General features: G+C 36.4%; 2 protein-coding genes and 2 non-coding genes across 4 annotated transcripts; 1 reads left to right on the top strand and 3 right to left on the bottom strand.

The window, feature by feature from the left end:
* Nucleotides 1-124: 124 nt before the first annotated feature.
* TRNAW-CCA lies at nt 125-198 on the bottom strand. Its single transcript has one exon. It is a non-coding gene; the product is annotated as a tRNA-Trp (tRNA).
* Nucleotides 199-337: 139 nt separating this feature from the next.
* On the bottom strand, nt 338-411 carry TRNAP-UGG. Its single transcript has one exon. It is a non-coding gene; the product is annotated as a tRNA-Pro (tRNA).
* Nucleotides 412-1,737: 1,326 nt separating this feature from the next.
* Nucleotides 1,738-7,897, top strand: LOC123418728 (30S ribosomal protein S18, chloroplastic). The gene has a single exon (XM_045107051.1). The coding sequence runs from the start codon at nt 1,797-1,799 to the stop codon at nt 2,307-2,309; it is 513 nt and encodes a 170-aa protein (XP_044962986.1). The 5' UTR covers nt 1,738-1,796; the 3' UTR covers nt 2,310-7,897.
* Nucleotides 7,898-16,692: 8,795 nt separating this feature from the next.
* Nucleotides 16,693-19,286, bottom strand: LOC123418726 (50S ribosomal protein L2, chloroplastic). The gene is made up of 3 exons (XM_045107049.1): nt 19,252-19,286; nt 18,354-18,760; nt 16,693-17,690 (listed from the first exon to the last, which is right to left on the bottom strand). The coding sequence occupies exons 1-3, from the start codon at nt 19,284-19,286 to the stop codon at nt 17,260-17,262; spliced, it is 873 nt and encodes a 290-aa protein (XP_044962984.1). The 3' UTR covers nt 16,693-17,259.
* Nucleotides 19,287-19,300: the final 14 nt, after the last annotated feature.

The raw sequence follows: 19,300 nt of genomic DNA, 5'->3' as shown, positions 1-19,300 counted from the left end.
TCTTTGATTGAGTCATTTTTTTTTTTTTATTGACCTCCTCTCTGGTCTGGAGGAGGTCAAATTGGAGTTACAATTCAATTTTGTTAAATTATTTTACTCTGCTTCGACATAAGATAGATGGAATCACGCTCTGTAGGATTTGAACCTACGACATCGGGTTTTGGAGACCCGCGTTCTACCGAACTGAACTAAGAGCGCTTTCATTCATTCAAAAAGAAAATCTTTTTCTATTCCTAATGTATCTCACGTACGTATAGTCTCCACAAATTCCAGTTATACCCACTTTACTTTAATTGATCTCGTTGCTACTGCCTATAAAGAAGAAAGAAGTAATAGGTAGGGATGACAGGATTTGAACCTGTGACATTTTGTACCCAAAACAAACGCGCTACCAAGCTGCGCTACATCCCTTTTCCAAATTAAATTGTTGTGCAATGCCATTGTACACAATTCCTGTCTTCTTTTCCACATCATAATTTTCTTATTCTTTCTCTATCTATATATAGAACCCTCGTGTCATTTCTTCTTTTTGGTCTCATATAATTAAGGAATTATATACAGCTAAAATCCAATAGAATTTCGCCTATAAAAGAAAGATTACTTTTCCTTGATAATATATAGGAAGAAGGGGTCATCTTTTTATTTTTTAGGGATAGGACAATTTCGGAAAATTTCGTCGATTATGGTTCAGTTTATATATAGCATAAGTTTATGATCATATATGTATTCCAACAAGGAAGGAGGATTTTCAATGCGGGATATAAAAACATATCTCTCTGTAGCACCCGTGCTAAGTACTCTATGGTTTGGTGCTTTAGCAGGTTTATTGATAGAAATTAATCGTTTATTCCCGGATGCTTTGTCATTCCCTTTTTTTTAATTCTAGTTATTGCTATGGGAGGGATAGATTTCTTCGTGATATGACAAAATTTTATCTTATCCTTTTCAATCTTTTTTTAGTATCGGAAGGAAAAAGAAAGAAAAGATGGATTGGGTTGAACCTCAGAGTCATTAAAAATTTGGTAAACCCTATTTTTAAAAATAGAAATTCAATTTAAAGGGGTACCCAAGCTAAATCAGGCCTCAGAAATCAGAGCATAGAAAAAGGCGGGGCTGACTAATTAAATGAAAGGATTTCGAACCAAAATCTTTGCTAATTCGACAAGGATTGTATTCTTTAATTATTTCTCTATTTTTTATTACTTAATTTAAGAATAAAAAAAAATTATTCTAATGAATTTTATTCTTCTTCTTCGGATTCAAAATAGAAGAATAAAAGAATAAGTAGAAGAATTAAATTAAGTCAATCCAAAAGGAAAAGGAGGTTCATGGCCAAGGGAAAAGATGTTAGAATCAGAGTTATTTTGGAATGCATCAGTTGTGTTCGAAAAGGTGCCAATGAGGAATCGACGGGGATTTCTAGATATAGTACTCAAAAGAATCGCCACAATACACCCGGACAATTAGAATTCAAAAAATTTTGTCGTTATTGTCGCAAGCATACGACTCATCACGAAATAAAGAAATAGGAACATCGTGTATTCGATCTTTCCAAACAACAGAAAGAGTAAGAACTTCATATTTTATATATAAATAAAACATAGTATAGAATACAAAATACAAATCAACTCATCTGATTTCCGGTCGATATTATTTCATATGTATAGAGGGTATTCATATACTATAAATATGAATCAAATAAGATATGGATCAAAGAAAAACTACTTCTTCTGGATCCTAAATTAATAAAATAAAGAAGTGCATTTTCCAATTTTAAATTAAATAAGGAATAAATCATGTATACATCTAAACAACCTTTTCTTAAATCTAAGCAACCCTTTAGTAAATCCAAGCAAACTTTTAATAAATCCAAGCAACCCTTTCGTAAATCCAAGCAAACTTTTCGTAAATTCAAACAACCTTTTCGTAAATCTAAACAACCTTTTCGTAGGCGTCCCCGGATTGGCCCGGGAGATCGAATTGATTATAGAAACATGAGTTTAATTAATAGATTTATTAGTGAACAAGGAAAAATATTATCGAGACGAATAAATAGATTAACCTTGAAACAACAACGATTAATTACTCTTGCTATAAAACAGGCTCGTATTTTATCTTTTTTACCGTTTCGTAACTATGAGAACGAAAAACAATTTCAAGCCCAGTCAATTTCAATAATTACAGGTTCTAGACCCAGAAAAAATAGACATATTCCTCAATTAACGCAAAAGTACAATTCCAATCGAAACTTAAGAAACTACAACCAAAATTTAAGAAACAACAACCGGAACTTAAGTTCCGATTGTTGATGTTTTATTCGAATTCGCAAGGGCCAGACCTATATATATTATAAAGAAAGTAATCCAGCTCGTCGATTCCTACCACTTAATCTTAATTTATTGTATCTTCCCGGAGTTCCCTCTCCGGGAATTCATCTTTTATTATTCCAGTATATTACTTTATTTATACCTTTAATTGATGATCTTTATTTTATTGGAAATCGTGTAAAGATTATTTGGATTTGATACAGCTACTTGTGCAAGCATTTTACGATTAAGAATCAATTTCTTCTTGTACAGGTTGTGTATTAATTTACTATAACTATCGAATACTTTATATACCCGCGTTGCTGCGTTTATCCGAGTGATCCACAAACGACGAAAATCCCTCTTTTGCCTACCTCTATCTCGATGAGAGGAAACAAAAGCTCTTTTTACTTGTTGGGTAATCATTCGATTAAGTCTTAAATGAGCCCCTCTAAAGTTTGAGGCAAATGAACGCATTTTTGTTCGTCGTCTCCGGGCTATATATCCTCGCGGAACTCTGGTCATTGAATCAAATTAACCTTAATGAATAACTAATGATTTCTCTTCTTTTAGCCACCCTTTTTCTCATTAATAACAAAACTAATTATTCCGATATATAAAATATTAATTCCAATGGCTTTTGCTATAGTAACCTTCCCAACCACGATTTTTTATTCCACTCCGTTCAGTTATTTCTATACGAAATAACAAATTCATTCTAAATAATACTAAAAAAAATAGTGGGTTCCATCGTTTCTATGGTTCCCTTTTAAACGGTGAGGCCCTCTCTATACACCGGAGCCCTTTCTTTCATCAAAAAGTATTACGAACTTGTATAGTTCACATTCTTTGGCTCTACCTATCCATTATAGAGTAAATAGCTCTTTTCACAATAAGAGTTATCCATACAGTGACGGTATTTAATTATGAAAGTTGGCTAAGTAGCTGACCCTGTTAGTCCGTTCTTTATAAGATAAAAGAGCATAAGCCTTTTTCTTTTTATTACTATTTCCTCCGCTTAATGGATAACCATTTGCTACCAATGGGAGAATTGCTTCTTATTTCCAAATTTAGATAATTCGATTTGCACCAAAGGAAACCAGAAATTCCATATACCATAGAAATCTAGGATAGAGAAGCTATATCCTATTCATTGGTACTAATCAGGGATACTTCAAATTTTTTTTATATTTGTTTGAAGTCATGATCTGAACGAGTCGCACATACACCCTAGCACATGTTCCTCGACGCTGAGGGCATCCTTTAAGCGCAGCCGTTTTTCTAGCATTTCGTATTGGCTGTCTTGCGTTTCTAATAAGTTGTTTAACCGTTGGCATGTTGTATGTATATAGAAAAAAATGGATTGGTTTAGATCCATCTTAACCTGATGATTGCTCATCATGAAGTCTTTCTATTTTCTATTAAATCGAGGAAAACACGAATTTAGCTGTGAAATAACTTTACAAGAAATCCGGACACTACCAATCCTTAAACATTTCCGGAAACCACACTGGATCAGTATCGCAGTGCTTGTCAATCATTTCATCCCCTACAATATCGACAAGTCCATAAGCTTTGGCTTCGTCTGCTGACATAAAAACATCCCTTTCCATGTCTTCGGATACAACCCAAAAAGGCTTGCCTGTTCTTAGTGCATAAACCCTTGTGATCATTTCGCGAACTTTGTGTAACTCTTCTACTTCTAGTAAAAATTCTGGTGTCCTTGCCCGATAATAAGCACTAGCAGGTTGGTGAAGCATAATCCTCGCGTGAGGGAATGCTATACGCTTGGCGGGTTCTCCTCCAAGCAGAATGAAGGACGCCATGGACGCGGCTATTCCGAGGCATATTGTATATATATCTGGTGTCACCGTTTGCATCGTATCAAAAATAGCCATTCCTGAGATTAGCCAACCGCCTGGGGAGTTTATAAACAAAAAAATATCACTAATTCCATCTTCTATACTCAGATATACCATGAGACCTGTAATATGATTCGTGATCTCGCAACGAATCTCTTGACCTAAAAAAAGTGTCCTTTCTCGATACATAACATTGTATAAGTCAACCCAAGTCGCTTCTTCATCTCCAGGAATCCGGTAAGGTACTTTTGGAACACCAATGGGCATATTAGATTAATATTATTAAATTTAAGTAAGAAACACTTTAATATGGAAACGTAAGAATGGAACAGAAAGAAAGAATCTGCAGTTTATTGTCTTAATTTTTATTCTTATTCTATTCTATTTTATTCTTATTCTATTCTATATGAATACTATAGATTCTATTAATACATAGATGGAAAGGTTATACATATAAGAAAGGTAAGACAGATTGAATAAAGAAAAAGGAATGGGTGATTCGAATGCTAAACAAAGAGGGGTAGCGATCTATTCTTCGTTTTTTCCAAATTGGCCAAGTTACCCATTGCATATTGGCACTTATCGAGTATAGAATAGATCTGCTTCTCTTTCTTCTTATGAACAGAATTGGCTTCTTATTTTTAATGGAATGAAATAAATATTCGCGCTTTCTGACACAGAATCCCCTAGAAGGGTTAGGTACAATGGATAATCTTTTTCAATGCGATAAAATAAAGCGACATCGTGTCTATTTTTCTTTGCTAAAGGGGTATTTCCATGGGTTTGCCTTGGTATCGTGTTCATACTGTCGTATTGAATGATCCGGGTCGATTGCTTGCGGTGCATATAATGCACACAGCTCTAGTTTCTGGTTGGGCTGGCTCAATGGCTTTATACGAATTAGCAGTTTTTGATCCCTCTGATCCTGTTCTGGATCCAATGTGGAGACAAGGTATGTTCGTAATTCCCTTCATGACTCGTTTAGGAATAACGGATTCGTGGGGTGGTTGGAGTATTTCAGGAGGAACTGTAACAAATCCGGGTATTTGGAGTTATGAAGGTGTGGCAGCTACGCATATTGTGTTTTCTGGCTTGTGTTTCTTGGCAGCGATCTGGCATTGGGTATATTGGGACCTAGAAATATTCTCTGATGAGCGGACGGGAAAACCCTCTTTGGATTTGCCCAAGATCTTTGGAATTCATTTATTTCTTGCAGGGGTGGCTTGCTTTGGCTTTGGGGCATTTCATGTAACGGGTTTGTATGGTCCTGGGATATGGGTATCCGATCCTTATGGACTAACTGGAAAAGTACAAGCTGTAAATCCAGCGTGGGGTGCAGAAGGTTTTGATCCTTTTGTTCCGGGGGGAATAGCTTCTCATCATATTGCTGCGGGTACATTGGGTATATTAGCGGGCTTATTCCATCTTAGTGTCCGTCCGCCTCAACGTCTATATAAAGGATTACGTATGGGCAATATTGAAACTGTACTTTCCAGTAGTATCGCTGCTGTTTTTTTTGCAGCTTTCGTAGTTGCTGGAACTATGTGGTATGGGTCAGCAACGACCCCAATCGAATTATTTGGGCCTACTCGTTATCAGTGGGATCAGGGATACTTTCAGCAAGAAATATATCGAAGAGTTAGCAATGGTTTAGCCGAAAATCTTAGTTTATCAGAAGCTTGGTCTAAAATTCCCGAAAAATTAGCCTTTTATGATTATATTGGTAATAATCCGGCAAAAGGGGGATTATTCAGAGCGGGCTCAATGGACAATGGGGATGGAATAGCTGTTGGATGGTTAGGACATCCCGTCTTTAGAGATAAAGAAGGACGTGAGCTTTTTGTACGCCGTATGCCTACTTTTTTTGAAACATTTCCGGTTGTTTTGGTAGATGAGGAGGGAATTGTTAGAGCGGACGTTCCTTTTAGAAGAGCAGAATCCAAATATAGTGTTGAACAAGTAGGCGTAACGGTGGAGTTCTATGGTGGCGAACTTAATGGAGTAAATTATTCTGATCCTGCTACTGTAAAAAAATATGCGAGGCGTTCTCAATTAGGGGAAATTTTTGAATTAGACCGGGCTACTTTGAAATCCGATGGTGTTTTTCGCAGCAGTCCAAGGGGTTGGTTCACTTTTGGTCATGCTACCTTTGCTTTGCTCTTCTTTTTCGGACACATTTGGCATGGCGCTAGAACATTGTTCCGAGATGTTTTTGCTGGTATTGATCCAGATTTGGATGCTCAAGTGGAATTTGGAACATTCCAAAAAGTGGGAGATCCAACTACAAAGAAACAGGCAGTCTGATACACATTGTTATGGTATCTTTCACCTCTCTTTTTTGATTTGACATCTCCCATCCTTTCTTTGACTCTTTTTCTTTCTTTATATGGGAAATTCTCCCAAATGACAAATGAATAGGTGTGGAAGTTATAATTGTAAATAAACCACGATCGAATCTATGGAAGCATTGGTTTATACGTTCCTTTTAGTTTCGACTTTAGGGATAATTTTTTTCGCTATCTTCTTCCGAGAACCACCTAAGGTTCCACCAACTCCAACTAAAAGAATAAAATAATTTCATTTAAGTAAGAAGTCTCCCAGATAGGGGGACTTCTTACTTAAATTAGTCTCCGTGTTCTTCGAATGGATCTCTTAATTGTTGAGAGGGTTGCCCAAACGCGGTATATAAGGCATACCCAGTAAAGCTTACAAGTAAACCAGATATGGAGATGGCGACTAAAGTTGCTGTTTCCATTTTTATAGAATTTCAAGATTACAATGGATCTACGAAAAGATCGTGTATTTACAACTACAACGGAATAGTATACAAAGTCAACACCAATGATTAAATATAATTTATGGCTACACAAACCGTTGAAGATAGTTCTAAACCTAGGCCAAAACGAACTGGTGCAGGTAGTTTACTGAAACCCTTGAATTCGGAATATGGGAAAGTCGCCCCGGGTTGGGGGACTACTCCTTTTATGGGGGTCGCAATGGCTTTATTCGCTATATTCCTATCTATCATTTTAGAAATTTATAATTCTTCCATTTTACTGGATGGAATTTTAACCAATTAGGTTTCTACTAACTAAAACTAGGAAGTCAGAGTTTTTCCATCCAAAAAAGCCTTTCTAGTTTAAGCTCTACATTTCTAGATATTATGGTAGTTCGACCGCGGAATTTTTTTGTTTCGGTATCTCTGGAATATGAGTGTGTGACTTGTTAGAATTGATCCTATTGATAATACATAGAAAGGGCCTGTTATCTCTATCAAGATGATTCTAATTCGTCAGATATTATTTATTCTAGTATCTGGAACACGAAATAGATAGAGTGGATCAAAAAAAATGGAACTATGATTCATACTCACTATTAAGACCTCGCAACCAGACTGAAAAATTCAAGTAGTTCTTAAATAAAAATAAAAAAGAAATTTTCTTCCTTACAATTTTGTTTGCCCAAAAGACAACTTTTTTTCTATCGATTTTGTCGAGTCATTACACTGATTCAATTTCAATAAATGATTATCAAGCGGTTCTTATTCGAAGAACCCTTGCCTTTTGTTTAGCTTGAGACTAAATCATCGTGGCTCTAGTATGAATCTAAGGTTTTAATTGAACTGATTCATAGGATCACAACAAGATAATTTCTATATTACGCATAAAAAAAAATCCAAAATAGGGAAGAGAAAAGTCAAGAAGCCTCTAATGACCAACATAAGGGAAAGGAAGAAAGAAAGACGCGCCAACTTGAGATTTTTTGGCATTATCATCACAAAGAAGATATTCCGGATTTTTTTTATTTGCTATCTTCAAGGCAAATCGACCCGATTCAGTGGCTGATGAAGTTTTGAACCTTTTTTCTAATATTCGTTGAAAATTTGTGTGTTTCTGCTTGAGCCGTACGAGATGAAATTTTCATATACGGCTCTTAGAGGGGGGCGTGGGTTAGTTACCTATCTCAATAAAGTATATGATTGGTTTGAGGAACGTCTTGAGATTCAGGCAATTGCGGATGATATAACTAGTAAATATGTTCCTCCCCATGTCAACATATTTTATTGTTTAGGGGGAATTACACTTACTTGTTTTCTAGTACAAGTCGCTACCGGTTTTGCTATGACTTTTTACTACCGACCAACCGTTACAGAGGCTTTTTCCTCGGTTCAATACATAATGACCGAGGCCAACTTTGGTTGGTTAATCCGATCAGTTCATCGATGGTCAGCAAGTATGATGGTTTTAATGATGATCCTGCATGTATTTCGTGTGTATCTCACAGGGGGATTTAAAAAACCCCGTGAATTAACTTGGGTGACAGGTGTGGTTTTGGCTGTTTTGACTGCATCATTTGGTGTAACTGGTTATTCTTTGCCTTGGGATCAAATTGGCTATTGGGCAGTCAAAATTGTGACAGGTGTACCTGACGCCATTCCGGTAATAGGATCGCCTTTAGTGGAGTTATTACGCGGAAGTGCTAGTGTGGGCCAATCCACTTTGACTCGTTTTTATAGTTTACATACCTTTGTACTGCCTCTGCTTACTGCCGTATTTATGTTAATGCACTTTCCAATGATACGTAAGCAAGGTATTTCGGGTCCTTTATAGGGAAGGCATATCATAGAGAATTCTAATTCTCATATATCATATCGGGTAGGTTGTGGTATTTCATTGCTACAAGCATGGGTTATTGTAAAATAACACATGTCATTTGGATACTTCTCTTCAACTCCGAAGTATTTTTATACGATACAAATAGTTGAAGTTAATTTTACGAAAGAAAAAAGGCGGATTATGGGAGTGTGTGACTTGAATTATTGATTTGGCCATGCAGATAAAGAATTGGATCTGCCACATTAGAATTCACAACCAAAGGTGTCTCCGCATCCAATCAACATGTAAGTCCCCTACCTAGGAAGGATAGGCTGGTTCACTTGAGGAGAATATCTTCTATGATCATACCGCAACCATGTCATCCATGAACAGGCTCCGTAAGATCCCATAGAGTGGAAATGGAATCAGTCATGTGACATGATCCAATTCTCTATTTATTACACTTACCTTTTTATTATAGTATGGAAATGCATTCATTTTCTTTGCATCGATTGTGATCCGCAATACTATCGGAGTAAAAGAAGGGATCTAAGGAAGAATGTAGGCTAAACTTTTTGATTTTTTATTAGTAACAAGTAAATATTTTGTTTGGAGGTAAGAAACTTGCGATATTGAGGGGATAAATACCAACTAATCAAGAGACATGAGACAATCCACAAAGCAATTGATCATGATCAAATTTGTAAGCCCACTTGGATATTGAGCATTTACCCATAAGAATAGGATTATTTTCAATGAGTAGTGGTAGGTGCAACTTTGGAAAAGAGAATCTGATAAAGCTTTTTTTGTCTAGAGTCATTGAGTCATTATATACCTTAATTCTATTAAGGATCTTCCGCGGTCTTATTTCTTTCACTCTTGCTCGAGCCGGATGATGATAAATTCTCATGTCCGGTTCCTTTGGGGGATGGATCCTAAAGAGTTCACCTATCCCAATAACAAAGAAACCAGACTTAAATGATCCTGTATTAAGAGCTAAATTAGCTAAAGGGATGGGACATAATTATTACGGGGAACCCGCATGGCCCAACGATCTTTTATATATTTTTCCAGTAGTAATTCTAGGTACTATTGCATGTAATGTAGGTTTAGCGGTTCTCGAGCCATCAATGATTGGTGAACCGGCAGACCCGTTTGCAACTCCTTTGGAAATATTACCCGAGTGGTACTTCTTTCCCGTGTTTCAAATACTCCGTACGGTACCCAATAAGTTATTGGGCGTTCTCTTAATGGTTTCTGTGCCAACAGGCTTATTGACAGTACCTTTTCTAGAGAATGTCAATAAATTCCAAAATCCATTTCGCCGCCCAGTAGCTACGACCGTTTTTTTAATCGGTACTGTAGTAGCTCTTTGGTTAGGTATTGGAGCAACACTACCCATTGATAAATCGTTAACTTTAGGTCTTTTTTAGATTTTTTTTGATTCATTCAACCATGAAGTACCATAGGTATCTAGGAAATAGTTACTTCCAAGTAGAATCTTCCCTAGATACCTAAAATCCATTTTATTATTTTATTATGATCCATTTCGCGAAAATATAGATTGTACCAAAGATGCAAAATTGTTTTCTTTTTTCTTTTTATTCTATTCTAACTCGAAAAAGAAGAAGAAAAAAAATTGCAATGGATTTAAAACGAGAGTTTATTCTTAAGTAAATCAATTGGGAGATGCTTCTCTAGAGTGTCCCATATATGTTTTCTATCTTCCATACGAAAACTGTCAATTCTCATAAGATCTTCTTCAGTCTTACTCAAAAGGTCCAATAGTGTATGTATATTGGCCCTTTTTAGACAATTATATGTTCTAGAAGTTAATTCTAATTGATCAATAAAAATACAATTCAATGGAATTCCTTTTTTGTTTTTCTTTAGATTAGTTAATCTTTTTTGAAAAGTAAAAAGGGGTGGAGTAAACCTGTTTTTATTTTCTTCGAAACTAGTGCCCTCTTCCTCGGCGTGTAGAAAAGGAAGAAATAAATCAATCAAATTACGAGAAGCCTCATAAAGCGCTTCCTTAGGGGTTAAACTTCCATTAGTCCATATTTCTAGAAAAAGTATCTCGTGTTTTTCATTTCCATTCCCACAAGAAAAAATACTATAATTCACATTTCGAACAGGCATGGATACAGCATCTATAGGATAACTTCCATCTTGATAGTTCTTTCTGAGTTCTGTCTGATATCCACGATCTCTCTTGATCTGTAAATCAATACAGAAATCAATGGGCTCTGTCAAGTTAGCTATAGGTTGTGCCGTATCAACGGTTTCTACGGAAGGCGGTAAGATGATATCTTGAGCAGTTATGTATCTAGGACCTTTGACGCAAATTGATGCGTCTCTAACTCCATAGAGATTACTTCTCAATACAATTTCTTTCAAATTTAGTAAAATTTCTTGTACGGATTCTTCAATACCTGCTATTGTAGAATATTCGTGTGGCACGCTCCCAAATTTTGCACGTGTGATACATGTTCCTTCTATTTCGCCAAGTAAAGCTCTTCGCAAGGCAATACCAACGGTGTCCGCTTGACCTTTTCTAAGCGGGGACAGAATGAAACGACCATAATAAAGACGCTTACTATCTACTCTTGATTCAACACACTTCCACTGTAGTGTTTGAGTGGATCCTGCTACCTCCTCTCGAACCATAATAGACTAGTATTATTATTTTATCATTGAATCGTTTATTTCTCTTGAAAGTTGAAAGCGGGTTAATTCTTTTACAGACGTCTTTTTTTAGGTGGTCGACATCCATTATGCGGCATAGGTGTTACATCGCGTATACAACTTAATCGCACACCACTTTTAGCAATGGCTCGTAATGCGGCATCTCTTCCACTACCAGCGCCCTTTACCATAACTTCTGCTCGTTGCAAACCTACTGTACGAATAGCATCTACTGCTGTTCTTTGACCAGCATAGGGTGATGCTTTTCTTGAGCTTTTGAATCCACAAGTACCGGCCGAGGACCAGAAAACCACCCGACCTTGTGGGTCTGTAACAGTTATAATGGTATTGTTGAAACTAGCTTGAACATGAATAACCCCTTTTGTTATTCTACGTGCACTCTTCCGTAAACTAAAACGTGCATTCCTACGTAAACCAATACGCACTTTCTTACGTGAACCAATTTTTGGTATAGCTTTTGCCATATTTTATTATCTCATAAATATGAGTTAGAAATAAAAAAAAAGATACAAAGATATCCGTTTCAGGGTAAAATACACCCTTTACTTTAATTATTTGAAATTATTTTATTTGGAATTGGAACATTTCCGCGGGTACTTTTTTTTTACTTTTTAGACAGTAAAGTTCTTTTTCGAAAGATTACCCCTGTCTTTGTTTATGCTTCGGATTAGAGCAAATCACTCTAATTCGTCCACGCCTACGAATCAGTCGACATTTTGTACAAATTTTACGAACGGAAGCTCTTATTTTCATATTTCCGTATCCTTTTTTAAACTATGAATCTAATATTTTGGAAAAAAATAAGTCTCTTCGCTTGAATTTTAGAACTTAGAATTTATTACCCTAGAAAAAAAAAAGAAAAACCTAATCCTTTGAATCTTTGGTATTCTTCAAATCTTCGCTATCCTTCAAATCTTCGCTATCCTTCGAGTCTTCGATACGCTTCGAATCCTTATGGGGAAGTCTATAAATTATACGTCCCTTGCTTGAATCATAACGACTTACTTCAATTTTGACCCTATCCCCCATCAGTATTCGTATAGAACTAGACCGGATCTTTCCTGAAATATAGCCTAGGATGATGGTGTCATTCTCTAGCCGAACGCGGAACATTCCATTGGGTAGGGCTTCCGTAACTAAACCTTCAAAAGTAACTTTTGCTTCTCTCGGGTTTTTTTTTTCTCTCCTATTTTTTTTTTCTGTCATATTTTTTTCTCCTATTTTTCCATTTTTATTTTCAAAATAGGAAGGGCGAGGTAGAATTCGAGCACTATAGGCGGGGCGATTACCATATATAACATAAGACTTCTCCCCCAATTCTGTTTAGTCGAGCTTCTCGATCTGTCATTATCCCTCGAGAAGTAGAAAGAATAGCAATTCCCATTCCACCCAAAACTTTAGGAATTCCTTGATAGTTGGTATAAATTCGTAAGCCGGGTCGGCTAATACGCTTTAAAAAAGTTCTTGTTCTATATATTCCTTTTCGAGTCTTTCTCTTTTGATGTCGCAAAGTTGAAACCAAGAAATATCTGTTACGTTCCTGATGTTTCCGAACACTTTCAAGAAAACCCTCTCGTAGAAGTATTTTAACAATGTTTTCGGTAATATTTGTAGATACTACTCGAACTGTTCCTTTTTTATTCATGTCCGCGTTTCTTATAGAAGTTAGTAAATCAGCAATAGTGTCCTTGCCCATAAGACTCTAATTCTAGGTTCCTCCTAATTTTTCTATAATCAACATGTTTTCTTTTTTTTTCTTTTCATTTTGGATTTTAAAACATATACGTAAAACACAATCTACTAATATTAATTCTTTGATCTAAATTTCGCCTACTAGTATTTATAATACTTCAGGAGCTAATGAAACTATTTTGGTAAAATTCAATTCTCTCAATTCCTCGGCAATCGCGCCAAAAACTCGAGTTCCTTTTGGGTTGCCTTTTTGATCAATTATAACCGCAGCATTGTCATCATAGCGGATTATTATACCGTCTTCGCATTTGAATTCTTTACATGTACGTACAATTACAGCTCGAATTACTTCGGATCTTTCTAGAGGCATTTGGGGCAATGCGTCTTTGATTACAGCAACAATAACATCACCAATACGAGCATATCGCTGATTACCAGCAGCTCCTATGACTCGAATACACATCAATTTTCGAGCTCCACTATTGTCTGCTACATTTAAAAGGGTCTGAGGTTGAATCATATTATTTTGATTTCAATTTGTTATTTCAATGCAAAAGGATGAAAGAAATATTGTCTTTCCAGAAAGAAAAACCGGGCATTTTTTTTCTTCCATACCCCTTTTAGGGTTCTATATCTCTAATCGAATAAATTGACTTCGTATGGGCATTTTACTGGCCGCTATGGAGATAGCTGCTCTAGCTACAGTTTCAGATACTCCCCCCATTTCATAAAGTATACGACCTGGTTTAACAACGGCTACCCAATATTCGGGGGACCCCTTTCCCGAGCCCATACGTGTTTCCGTGGGTCTTAGTGTAACCGGTTTGTCGGGAAATATACGTACCCATATTTTTCCACCACGACGTGCATATCGTGTTATTGCTCTTCGTCCTGCTTCTATCTGTCTCGCCGTGATCCAAGCGGGTTCAAGTGCTTGAAGAGCATATCTACCAAAACAAATACGATTGCCTCGGAAGGATTTTCCTTTCATTCTTCCTCTATGTTGTTTGCGAAATCTGGTTCTTTTGGGGTTATAGTCGATGGTTCTCTTTCTTAGTTCCATCTCTACTCCAAAACTGGACATGAGAGTTTCTTCTCATCCAGCTCCTCGCGAATGGAATGAGAAAGCATGTAAATAAATTTCTCTAATTCCATAATATTTAAAAATATTACGGTACGGATAGATACACATTAATAGATAATAGAAAAAGTTAGGTTTTTTTTTTATTTTTATATTGAATTTGTTAAAACAGAAAAATATAATATATAGTCAAAAAAGAAGATCTAGAATATATCCAGATGTGTGTGGATATTTATCTAAATTCTATATTTATAGATAATAATGTAGTCCTTCTAAAAAATATCCTTATTTTTACTCTTATTGAATCGCGGTAAAGTATTCTAATTCAATAAGAATTTCGCGGGCGAATATTTACTCTTTCCTGTCTTATTTGTTAATTTATAAACTTACCAAATAAGACAATTTTTTTGGTTTGTTCCGCCATCCCACCCAATGAAGTGTTAGGATTCTTTTCAATAAAATCCTATGGAATCATAGGTTCTGTCGTTCCCACTGCTTCTCCTTGAATGGTTAGGTCTGAATCCCGCAACGGAGCTTCCAAAAAATTTCTTTCCGAGTTAATTTTCTCAGTTTTATTAACCCGGGCGGCTCTTTATTATTGCTTAAAATTTGTAGTTCTTCTTTCAAGTTACAATTTTTCATTCTCTATTAGTTTTATTATATTGATGCTTTTTCACATTGCCTTTTATGATGTAATTCATAGACCATACACAGTGGAATTCTATATCTTATTTATTTCCTCTTCCTTCTTTCTATCATCCCTCCCTTTATCCACATCCCTTTAGTTTTGCTTCACAACCTAGAATCCCATTTTTTTTTTAGATAAAAAAGTGCAGTTGCTACAACTATATGACACATCTACTCATTTATGATAGAGGTATTTATTCATATAGTGACTGTTTCTTAGTTAGGATCTCGACAATACGAAGCAATAGGTTGGTTATTAGTATTAGTTAATTTTCTATAATTACTAAGTTTTTTTCTTTAAAAAAGAAAAAAAAATAACGAGTCACACACTAAGCATAGCAATTATATTAAATGATTTATCAATTTTCATTAAATCTTATAGAAAGAGGTAGAATTTCTTCTTTTGCAGGGATTTCAGGAAAAAAGTCTCTTGTCATTTTTTATTCTATCAATGGACAGAATTCGAAGACAAGATTAGTTATTCTTCGTCTACGAATATCCAAATTTTTACACCTAATACTCCATAGATAGTTCGAATTGGATAGCAGCAATAATCAATTTTAGCGCGGATTGTTTGGAGGGGAAGTCTGCCCCTTTTAATGGATTCGGCACGTGCAATTTCTTTTCCTCCGAGACGACCCGCAATTTTTACTTTTACTCCCCTTATATCTGCTTTTTTAGTTAATTCAATGGCTTTTTTCATTGCCTTTCGGAATGAAACTCTATTTTTTAATTGGAAAGCTATATATTCTGCAAGAATGTTAGGCTGTCTATAAGGTTCTTTAACTTTTTCGATAGAAATATTAAATCTCTGGTTTACAGAGTTAATTTCCTTTTGTAGATCTTTCTCTAATTCTTCGATTGCTCCTTTTTTCTTTAATAAATTTGGGAATCCAATATGGATTATGACGTGGATCGTATCGATTTCTTTTTGAATTTCTATATGTGTAATTACTTCGGAACTTGAACCTGAGTCCATTTTTCTATTATGTGTAATTACTTCGGAACTTGAGTCTGATTCTATTTTTCTATTCGAGCCCTTTTTCCTATTCTTTTGTATATAGTTCTTGATACAATCCCTTATTTTTTTATCTTCCTGTAGACCTTCAGAATAATTTTTTGGTTGTGCGAACCAAAAGGAATGGTGTTTTTGGGTTGTACCAAGTCTGAAACCGAGTGGATTTATTTTTTGTCCCATATTTTTCTATTCTATATTTTTTTTTACTGGGAATCGAAATCTTAGATGGATCTAAAGGTTATTTAGATTTCTTTACTATATTTAGTACAATTGTTATATGACACATGCTTTTTTTTATAGGGAAACTACGTCCTCGAGCTCGAGGTCTGAATTTCTTCATAATAGTACTCCTACTGACTTCGGCTTTAGTAATGAATAAATTCGCTTTGTCGAAATCCCTATAATGAGTTGCATTTGCGGCTGCCGAATAAACCAACTTTAAGATGGGATAAGATGCTCGATAGGGCATGAGGTTCAGTATCATAACAGTTTCCTCGTAGTAACGCCACCGAATCTCGTCAAGAACTCTTTGTGCTTTGAAAACAGACATAGGGATACGTTTTTGTGCTTTGAAAACTCTCTCGAACTTAAGTAGACGATCGGTTGGAACTTTCCTTGCGAGTTTCCTTAGCCCACTTTTCTTCTTCTTTATCCTAGGGATATACTTTACTAGTTTGAAACTTGTCATAAATAAGTTTATTCCCCGCCTACCTTTACTTTATTTTGAATCTTTTTTTTCTTCTTAATCTTTCTATTCAGAATTCAGTTAACGACGAGATTTAGTATCCTTTCTTGCATTTTCATAACTCGTAAAATGCCGAGTAGGCACGAATTCTCCCAATTTGCGACCTACCATAGGATTTGTTATGTAAATAGGTATATGTTCCTTTCCATTATGAATCGCAATTGTATGGCCAACCATTGTGGGTAGAATGCTAGATGCCCGGGACCACGTTACTATTGTTTCTTTCTCCTCCTTCATATTGACCTTTTCTATCTTTGCCAATAAATGATGAGCTACAAAAGGATTCGTTTTTTTTCGTGTCACAGCTGATTACTCCTTTTTTCCTTTTTAAAGAGTGGCATTCTATGTCCAATATCTCGATCGAAGTACGGAGGTCAGAATAAATAGAATAATGATCAACGGAAAAAAGAAAAAAATCCTTTAGCTGGATAAGGGGCGGATGTAGCCAAGTGGATCAAGGCAGTGGATTGTGAATCCACCATGCGCGGGTTCAATTCCCGTCGTTCGCCCATCGCATTATTGCAAATTCCAAAAATGCAATTTTCCATATTCCTAGTTACGTATTTACTTACGGCGACGAAGAATAAAACTATCGCTATATTTTTTCCTTTTCCTAGTTCTTCTTCCAAGCGCAGGATAACCCCAAGGGGTTGTGGGTTTTTTTCTACCAATGGGAGCTTTCCCTTCACCGCCCCCATGGGGGTGGTCCACAGGGTTCATAACTACCCCTCTTACTACGGGGCGTTTACCTAGCCAACACTTAGATCCGGCTCTACCCAAACTTTTTTGGTTCACCCCAACATTACCCACTTGTCCGACTGTTGCTAAGCAATTTTGGGATACTAAACGGACCTCCCCAGATGGTAATCTTAAAGTGGCCGATTTACCCTCTTTTGCAATGAGTTTCGCTACAGCACCTGCTGCTCTAGCTAATTGCCCACCCCTTCCACGTGTGATTTCTATGTTATGCATGGCCGTGCCTAAGGGCATATCGGTTGAAGTAGATTCTTCTTTTCTCTCAAAAAACCCCTTCCCAAACTGTACAAGCTTCTTCCAAAGCATACGGCTTTCTAGATGTATATGACGATCTCTAGACAGATGGATCTTATATGAATCATATGATGAAGTACCACATGAGTGGATATATAGGAAAGGAATCCAAATCTGCCGAATCGCTCATGTTATGATCTTCTACATCCTAGGTCTCTGCGTTCCGTCATCTGGCTTATGTTCTTCATGTAGCATTCAGATCGAATGACTCTATGAAATTACGTCGATACTTCCACATATTATGGGTAACGTAGGAGACATCCCTATTTTCCCCCGGGGGTCTTAATTACCACTGCTTAGCTTTCAATTTGCCTCTGACCATCAAATTAAATGTGAATAACCCGTCCTCCTCTCTTTGAAACAAGGGGCGCTTCCGGTTCTGTGCGTGCTTCAAACAATTTTGTCTTCTCCATATTACCATATCTCTAGAGTCAATAATTTTCTATGAGGAACTACTGAACTCAATCACTTGCTGCCGTTACTCAACAGTTTTCTGTTGAGGTCTATCCCGTAGAGGTAGTCAAATTGGATCAGTGATCGATTTCTAGGTTTCGTCGTAAACCTAATTGGTTACTTCCAATTACGTAAATCAATAGTTCAAACCGCACTCAAAGGTAGGGCATTTCCCATTGATATAGGAACTTTTGTACCAGAAACAATAGTATCTCCAATTATAGCCCCTCTGGGATGTAAAATATATCTCTTCTCACCATCCCCATAGTGTATGAGACAAATGTATGCATTTCGATTAGGGTCGTATTCTATGGTTACGATTCTACCAGATATGTCTTTTTGATTCCGTCGAAAATCTATTTTACGGTATAGGCGCTTATGACCTCCCCCTCTATGCCTTGCGGTAATGATTCCTCTGGAATTACGACCTTTACCACAACGGTGCCGTCCATGGATCAAATTATTTCGTGGATTGGATTTCACTTGCCTGTCTACGGTTCCCTTGCGTGTGCTCGGGATAGGTGTTTTGTATAAATGTTTCGCCGTATTATTAAGTATTCTCCTTTAGTTTTTTTCTCTATCTAGAAGTGGAATAGAATAACCCGGTTGAAGGGTAATGATCATACGTCTGTAATGCATTGTATGGCCCAGAATAGGTCCTATTCTTCTACCTTTTCCAGGTAGTCGATGGCTATTCACAGCTACCACCTTAACACCAAAGAAGAGTTCGACCCAATGCTTTATTTCTGTCTTAGTGAATCCCGATTCGACATTAAAAGTATATTGATTCTTTCCCAATAAACGAAGACTTTTTTCTGTAAATACTGCGTATTTGATTCCATCCATAAATCGACTTTCCCTCCTATGCTCTGAGTTCCAGTATCGATAAGAATTCGAGTTCTTATTGTTCTTATGTTATGGTATGAATATACCATACCAATTCGTTATGTATGGATGATGGATGAGATTCCATGGATAGAGAGCCAGTTCCAATAGACTTATGGAATGTTCCCGTTCGTGTGCATCCAGCAGGAATTGAACCCGCAAATTTACCAATTATGAGTTGGGCGCTTTAACCATTCAGCCATGGATGCTTAACAGG

Source organism: Hordeum vulgare, unplaced genomic scaffold (assembly GCF_904849725.1).
Source record: "Hordeum vulgare subsp. vulgare unplaced genomic scaffold, MorexV3_pseudomolecules_assembly, whole genome shotgun sequence".
NCBI lineage: Eukaryota > Viridiplantae > Streptophyta > Magnoliopsida > Poales > Poaceae > Hordeum > Hordeum vulgare.
Note: the sequence above shows the minus strand (reverse complement) of the source record. Positions and strands in the feature narration are given on the sequence as shown.

What these genes read in the sequence shown, in the direction of transcription:
- LOC123418728 (XM_045107051.1), top strand. Translation starts at nt 1,797, where the DNA reads ATGTATACATCTAAACAACCTTTTCTTAAATCTAAGCAACCCTTTAGT.
- LOC123418726 (XM_045107049.1), bottom strand. Translation starts at nt 19,286, where the DNA reads ATGGCTGAATGGTTAAAGCGCCCAACTCATAATTG. An exon ending in AAGCGCCCAACTCATAATTG is followed by an intron (nt 18,761 to 19,251) that starts GTAAATTTGCGG and finishes AAAAAACTAAAG; the next exon opens with GAGAATACTTAATAATACGG. An exon ending in GGGAAATGCCCTACCTTTGA is followed by an intron (nt 17,691 to 18,353) that starts GTGCGGTTTGAA and finishes AATCTACTTCAA; the next exon opens with CCGATATGCCCTTAGGCACG.